At 57.0% G+C, this 7,776-nt stretch overlaps 3 protein-coding genes across 3 annotated transcripts; all 3 read left to right on the top strand.

Moving 5' to 3' along the window:
• LMXM_36_0030 (conserved hypothetical protein) lies at positions 1–459 on the top strand (the record flags this gene model as incomplete). Its single annotated transcript, XM_003874296.1, has 1 exon — positions 1–459. The coding sequence occupies one exon, from the start codon at positions 1–3 to the stop codon at positions 457–459; it is 459 nt and encodes a 152-aa protein (XP_003874345.1).
• Positions 460–2,438: 1,979 nt separating this feature from the next.
• On the top strand, positions 2,439–2,741 carry LMXM_36_0020 (histone H4; the record flags this gene model as incomplete). The annotated part of the gene is made up of 1 exon (XM_003874295.1): positions 2,439–2,741. One exon carries the CDS (start codon positions 2,439–2,441, stop codon positions 2,739–2,741), a length of 303 nt encoding a protein of 100 aa, XP_003874344.1.
• A 1,888-nt stretch (positions 2,742–4,629) lies between these two features.
• Positions 4,630–7,077, top strand: LMXM_36_0010 (phosphoglycan beta 1,3 galactosyltransferase 4; the record flags this gene model as incomplete). The annotated part of the gene is made up of 1 exon (XM_003874294.1): positions 4,630–7,077. One exon carries the CDS (start codon positions 4,630–4,632, stop codon positions 7,075–7,077), a length of 2,448 nt encoding a protein of 815 aa, XP_003874343.1.
• Positions 7,078–7,776: the final 699 nt, after the last annotated feature.

Raw genomic sequence — 7,776 nt, 5'->3', positions numbered from 1 at the left:
ATGGGCTGCACTACTAGCAAAACCAAAACGCCCGCTGCCAACGCTGCGAGTAAAGGGGCGGATGAGTTCTACGCACTCGCGACCACTGAGCAGCACCCCGTAGCCCAAATGTTGTTGGAGGAGTGGGTTCTATTTGTAGATGCACAGGCGCGCCGCATCGCGGGTGACTCTAGTGCAGCACGCGCTTACCAGAGCCGCCTAAAAGAGGTCTGGGCGGATACGGCCAATCGCCCAGTCACACACCGTTCCGTCGATTATGTTGGCAAGATGTTTCTCGAGTACATCAAGGAAGACTTGTCACACCGTGGCTGGGGCGGCAACTTCGACTACAAGGTAGCTGGTGTTGTCACGCAGGGCTTCCTGAAGGCGAACGCCAACATTGATACGGCACTCAGCGACACTCCGGAAGAGGTGTCCTGGGAGATCAAAATCCACTACGATAGTCTAGGGATGTCGTAGCTGGACATGAGAGAGGAAGGAGGGGGTGTCGGCAGGAGCGATAGACAAAAGAGAGACCATTGGCGATGGCATTCACAAAGGAGACCTGCAAAGGTGTACCTTTGCAGGGCACATCTCGGTAGCAGTTCCCGTCCGTGGTATACACGATGCTAGCTGGGCAGCGCCTTTGTATCTAGAGCTTCGCTTGTTTATTTCTTACTCTCTGTTTCGTTGGGTTCTTTTTGTATGTTTATCGGGGTGCATATGCTCCTCTGGAGCAACAATGATTCCTGTGCAGTGGCGGTGACGTATAAGTGGTCTTACTTTGGTGTGGACCATGAGCGCACTCTCTCTATGATGTTCTTCTATCCAGTGCGCTATAGCCACTCGTGCACCAAAAGAAAATCAAGAAACAAATCATTGACTGATTCTGTTGTTTGTCTGCTACCGTGGACAGACATCGACTGACGGCAATTCGAATCACTCTATAAAGTCACGTCTAACCTGCCACGTAAGGGAGGGGGTGGGGCGGTCGGATACGGGGTGTACGACCGGCAACCTTTGGCTCTTCCGAGTCGGTTTACAAGGCGACAACTATACGCAAAGCAGCGGTACGACCACCCATCCTGTGCGCCGAGATGACTCCGAGGGCCTCATCGGCTCGGTTGTTTGTAAGAGGTCTTCTTGATCAACCATGAAAATCTCTTACACCAACGTCATCATTGCCTCTGCGTTACCGACTGCTCTCCTGGAACCCTTCTTCATTTCCCTGTCTCTCGCGCTACGTACGTCCTTGTACACCTCCTGCGAGGCATCCACCGCTTCTGCGATCAAAAGTCGCAAGTGCCATCGTGTCCAATGACAGACGCACCCTTGTAGCACGTGATTCGCGATGTGCATGACGGTGGGCATTACCACAGCAGTCACGCGGAAGCCACCTTGTCATTTGCGTGATTCAGCAGGGAGCGTCATATTGATTTGTTCCAGCCAGCATGCTCCCGCATGCTGGGGGAGCGAGGCCTCATAGCGGATATTCCACCTCGCGAGCGCGGCGAGCTGCAGGGGCATTTTATGAAGACGCTGCTAAAGCAGCCTCGTCCTTGACTCCGCCGTGAACCCGAGGACATCCGGCCGTCGCGCTCGGGTCGCATTCAGCTGTCGGCCAAGCCCGTCTCCCGCTCACCACACAACGTCCCTGAGGCTTGGCGTTGTCGGGAACGTCGGCTCAGGCACTAACAGCGACCTACCCTACCTCGCTGTTCAGTGATGGGATGTTGCCGACTTACACGCCAACGCTCACTCTTTAGTTCAAAGCCAAAGTCTGTGTACTCACAGGAACGCAACCACCAGCGTGAGAAGTTTCGTCGCTGACGCATGTTCACCATTACTGTGGCTTGCTGCCTCCTCTTTCCCCGCCCGTCGTCGTTTCCTTCACCGCCCGCTCCCCTCAACGCTAGGGACTCCAACGTAGAGGTACTGTGGCCTGGAATCATTTCCCTAGAGACTTCCAGCAAACTGCACGTGGATACACGAGAAAGGATATGAGGCTCTTGTGTGCCGGCACATTTGATACGGCATTGCTTACCCACTCGTTTTCGCCCTTAACCGTCCATTGCGACTACTTGGAGCATGTCTGCTCAATGATCCACGCCATGGAACGCAGGAAGTAGGTTCTCGTCAAACGAATACTCTGTGCCAAGTGCGGCACGATCGCATGTACACACCCACTTTGACACTTTGCGCACACCCAATTGTGTGAGACGCCGTGGCATCACTGCCTGAAATGAATCCTCTCTCTGCCACAGACGCTCTCACACTTGGGTACCCTTCCCCTAAGCACGCTCAATGGGACACGTGTTCCCCTCATGTACTACTTTTCTTTCCGTATTACCGTCCACTTCTTCCTCCTTACCGTACACATCTAAAAGACTTCGCTTCACTCCTCTACTCCGCATTTTCTTCTAAGCCCTCCCACCTCGTCCTCTCTCAACATATCCACAATGGCCAAGGGTAAGCGCTCCGCTGATGCCAAGGGCAGCCAGAAGCGCCAGAAGAAGGTGCTGCGGGACAACATCCGCGGCATTACACGCGGCTGCGTCCGCCGCATGGCGCGCCGCGGTGGCGTGAAGCGCATCTCGAGCGACATCTACGAAGAGGTGCGCCGCGTACTGAAGGCCTACGTGGAGGACATTGTGCGCTGCAGCACGGCCTACACCGAGTACGCCCGCAAGAAGACCGTGACGGCGTCCGATGTTGTGAATGCGCTGCGCAAGAAGGGCCACATCCTGTACGGCTACGCGTAAGCGCTCGCAGAGCCGTTGCACACTCATAGATACACCTTCTTTGTTCGTGCCGACATTTCTTTTGTCTCCTTGGTTTTTGACTTCCCCTCTCCCCACTATGACTTCTGTCTCGTGCTGACACCCTCTCCCTCAGCCCTCGCTGTTCGCTGGGCACAGTACAGAAAGAAAGCAGAACACACCAACCCCACTGCATACCTGAAGAGAGACCGTGCACTGCCGTATCTGAAGCACGCTCTCGGCGTCCGTGTCTATGGAGGCTGCGTGCAACCCCGTCCCCCTCCCTGCCTCCGTGCCTCCCTCAACGCCCGCGGGCACCGGAAGTCATCACACGGGATGCCGGGTCGCCACTTCGACAGTGTCACTCCTCCGCCGCTTGCTCGCTTATTCTCTACGCCACAGCACCATGCGCTACCTTTCACTCTTTGCGCATCTCTTCGTCTCCCTATGTTCTCTGTTCACACACATGACACGCACGAGCGCGCAGACGGAGGCACCCCAAATGCAGAGGACACGTGGGATCGTGCATCCACTGCTCACCTTCACGAGGCAGGATGTTGGGGGTCGATGGGCGCTTTTTACCGAGATTCGGGCCAGTGGGGAAGAGAGTGCATCCGTACGGCCAGCGGCGCGAATCAAGGAAAAAGTACGAGCTCTGAGAAAGGCGCGCCTGCGACCGCCTTTTCCCGCTTCTTCGGCCTCAGACGCCTGTGGCGGTCTCCCCATCTCGACTTCCCACGGTAGACTTCCTTCTGTTGCTCCCTCACCCGCCTGCGCGCGTGTGCGTGGCAGATTGGGACGCGGATGAAATCAAGCTCGCCATGCCCTGCTTCCTTTTCCTTTCCCGGTGCCTGTGCCCGACCGGTGGGGCGGGGCTCAGCAGCCCGTGCTCGATGGCCTTGTTGGTTTGGCCTTTGCGCTTCGTTGGTGGTCGACGCTGCCGGCTGTTTTGTACTTTGCTGTAGTGTACAGCATGTCGTGGCACGGCGCTGCTCTCTTTTGCGTTTTCGGCACTGCCTGCACACCGCACGCCACGTACTCTGCCTGTGCCTCAAGCGGTACACCATCCGGGTACAGGCTCGATCTCACTCCCCGACAACCGTGCACCCGTCCAACGCGCGCCGCCCTCTTCTCCTGCACCTCTGCCACTTTTGCTTTCCTCTCCTGCGCGTGTGTCTACTCCTCTGCCTCTTCTCGTGTAGAGGGGGAGGGGGCATCGACACGTGCAGGCTCTCCCTCTTCTGCTAGACGCTGGGGACTTTTCATCGAACCGCGGTGAATGCCAACGAAAGGTGCAGTGGAGTAACTGCCGCGCGCATCCTTGCACAGGAAAGACTTGCCCGCTTTCGTCTCGGGGAAGCGAAACTCAGACCCTTTTTTGTGCAGCCGCTGCCTGCACGACCAAAGAGGCTAACAACCTCCCCATTCCCATAGCGCCGCTCCGGTGTTGCTCGACGCAGGGGCATCTTCCACTGTCACTTCGACCCGTCCGCTTCGCGGGTCCGTCCACCATCCCACGGTGGCCACCTTCCCTCAATCCACTCCGCCTGTCCTTATCTGCCTTTCCTCATACTCCGCCCATTTCTCCATACATCCACCCACCCACGCACCCCACGCACACCCCCGCACAGACACACGCAAGTGGAGGGGGACACTTCCGTGGACTGGCGCACCCTTTACAGTTGCACCGACACGCTCACAACTCTTCTGCACCGCTGTCCGGTGTTATCGTGTAATTCTCTTCGACTGCCCTTGATCCCCCCGCGTCTCTATCCGTGGCCCTGCTGTTTCGCTGTACACGGCCAAGAGTGTCCTCGTGCCACTTTGGTGGCCACCTGCACACCTTAGGTCTCCTTCCGCCACCACGGCACTGCGCGTGAAGTGCACCATCATGCAAGAGGAGAACAGCGTGCCAGCGGCGTTGGCTCCCAGGGACACGGACCGCCTCGACCCTCTTCAGCTGCTCTCCTCCTCTCAGAGGCACTTCGGGCTGAGCAGCGCTGCGGAGAGCGGACAAGGGTGTCACTCGCGCTCACGCGGCAAGCTGGAGGTGGATTCGACTCGAGCACCGAGCGGTGATAAGAGGAGCACTGAATCATTGTCGAAAAGGGATGACTTGTCGAATGGGGCCGCAAAGAAACCCCCGCTCAGGTTTAGCGGGCATCCTCGCCAATTAACTGCACAAGGTCTTCATTCACACACTCAACACCGTCGTTTGGTGGCACTAGCCGTCTCACTTGTCCTCATAGTCATGGTTCACTGGTCCATCAGCGAATTCACGACCAACGTCGGCTTACAACAGGAAGCGTCGATGCGGTTGTTGGAGGAGGCCCGTCTATCTCAGTTTCCGTCGCCGTTTTCGGTCGTGGTGCAGCACGAGAGTGCGATGACGCGGTTGACGACCAAACAGCGTGGTCTCGCTGCCGCTAGGGCTGACTCTCTGGTGCGGCTGGACCGTGATCAGCTGCCGTCGTGGACGCTGCGCGTGATCGACGAGAACTGCACAATGTGCTTCGACAGTGTCACGTACGCTTCCGCGGCCGCTGCGGATCCGGAGACATCGACTGACGAGACGGGAAATCAGAGGCGGGAAAGGCTTTCCGTGTTCGCGACTGCATCTGCACCGCTGGGCCTCATGGGGCCGATGCTGTTTGCGATGGCGAGCGTGACGGACGACGTGGATGTTGCAGCGGAACTGCCGCTGTGGCAATGGGTGACCCGGTCGTACGCACAGCAGCGCCGCTTCGTCCACGCGTCGCAGTGGAGGAGCACAGGTGAGCGACCGCGACACTTGATCGTGATGGGCATACCTTCAACGGACCAGCCGATGCGCTACCCGCTTCGGGACGCGCAGCGCGCAACGTGGTTGACGTACCGAGAGGTTGCGCGCACCGAGAACAACTTTACGGGCGCGCTGCTGCAGCTCTACGTGTTTGCTGCTGCGGAGCGTCTTTCTGAGGACGCAACGCATTCGACCGTGGACATGGCGCAGCTGGCCCCAACAGTGAGCGAGTACGCTGCCGCGACTGCACATCGCCGGGCTGTAGAGAGTGGGGACGTCAACAATACCCCCACGTACGTGCAGCGTCGCGTGGTGCTGCGTGATGGGTGGCGCGGCATCCCAAGAAGCGATGACGCGGCGTGGAAGTCACCCTGCGCTGGTGTACGGTCCTCCGTGGTGACTACATCACGTCGTGTGGACGGGACTTCGTCACTCGCGACTCTTTCAGCCCAGTTGTCGCTGCCCGTGACACCTGCCTTCACAGCAGCGGCGCAGTACGTGTGCCACGTGTCCGCTGCACTGTGGCAGGAGGCGCTGCACCATCGCAACTCGCTATGGCTGGACTTTTTGACGGACCGCAAGCCGACCACGAAAAAGAAAATGGGTATGCGGATTTCGTGGGGTATCCCGACAGAGGTAGGCATGTCTCAAAAGGTCGTCATATGGCTGAACTACGCGTACACTGCGTTCCCAGACGTGCCGTACATCATGAAGGGCGATGACGACATGTACCTGAAGGTGCCACAGTACTTGAGTGACCTGCGGCATGTGCGCGGTGGGTGGCGGAAACCGCGCAACTTGACGGCGACCATTCCATACAATGGGGTTATCCCACCGACGCTGGGCATCGACGACACGGAGGAATGCCTGTATCGGGTGTGGTGGTGGTTCGACAATCACAAGGTTGTATTTGGCCACGGCCCTGGCTATGCACTAGACCGCCGTCTCATCAAGGCTGCACTGAACCCATTCGATGTCCCCAACCAACGTTTGCTGATGCTATTAACGATGCCGTACACCGTCAGTTATCACAGCCATTATGTCAGTTTGCTCATGCAGTACGAGGACCTTTTTGTCGGACGGCAATTGCAAAAACATCCTGCTAGGGTGAAAGAAGTGTGCATGAACCGTCCACTGCGCTACGTATCCGACAAAGAGCCACGGTCGCTGCAGGTGCTCCGACCCGCGTCCTCCAAACAGACCTGGATATGGAGCTCGGTACTGATGCACTATTCTATGCCGGCGATTCCTTACTTCATCCACTACTACTTCAAGAACGAGTTCAAGGTCGCCAAGGCGGCTGAATGGGCGCTTAAGCAGGGCATCAGCGTAAGCGCCATCGAAGCGAATGCTACACAGAAAATGAAGGAATGGGTGGCGTCGCAAGTGCCGACGACGCTGGCGGGCATGGCAAGGGTGCGGAAGGTAAGCTGGGTGCGCGGAGACCCACGCACGGCATATGTTGTAGCTGAGGGCGATGCTGTTGCGGTGTATGATATTCCGTACAGACGTCGCAACACCACACTTGTCGAATGTGCCATCGAGTCTGGAAAGTAGTGCAACACGTTTCTTTTTTTGTTTTGTCGCCGTCCACCCTTGGCCTTCAAGCATGACCTCGAGCACCTTGCGATGGAAGGGGAACTGCTGAATCAAGACGAAAAAGCGTGAGCCTGAGGGACCGCTGAAATGAGAACCGTCCGTCTTGTCTTTTTGTGCAAGCTCCCCACTAGAAGCTCATCTCTGTCTCATGGCCTTACGCAAACGTTTTCTCCAGCTTCTCTGACACACACCTACCCGCTGTGAGAAGCAACGCGCTTTCTTGTTACGCAGAGTGCTAGTTGAGAGAGGTACTCACCATGACCAACCCCCTTCTTTTTTGTCGATGTCTCCATCTACATTTGTCTCCTGGGTGACTTGTGAGGCAAACGGGGTATTTGTAAATTGACGAACGACGCGCCCGTTCGCGAGAGCTTTTTTTTCTATGTTAGCGCATGTGCGTGTGTAAACGCCTCAATGTGCGTCTTGCACTCTACCAACGAGTACACAATCACATGTACGTCGTACGTGCACTACCACCAATCTGTGGCTGACTCCAGTCCCATTCTTTGTTTTCTGCCTGTGCTTGGAGAGTCTCTCTCCTGTTTTCTTTGCGTTACCGTGCGTCGTAACTGTTGCTGTGTAGCTCCTCCTTTTCGTTTTGGCCTGCACTAATGCTCTTTTGCTGTTCATGAAATAGCTCCTGGGTCAGCCCCTTGT

Source organism: Leishmania mexicana, chromosome 20, assembly GCF_000234665.1.
Source record: "Leishmania mexicana MHOM/GT/2001/U1103 complete genome, chromosome 20".
Taxonomy (NCBI): Eukaryota; Euglenozoa; class Kinetoplastea; order Trypanosomatida; family Trypanosomatidae; genus Leishmania; species Leishmania mexicana.
This window is presented reverse-complemented; position numbering and strand designations above follow the sequence as displayed.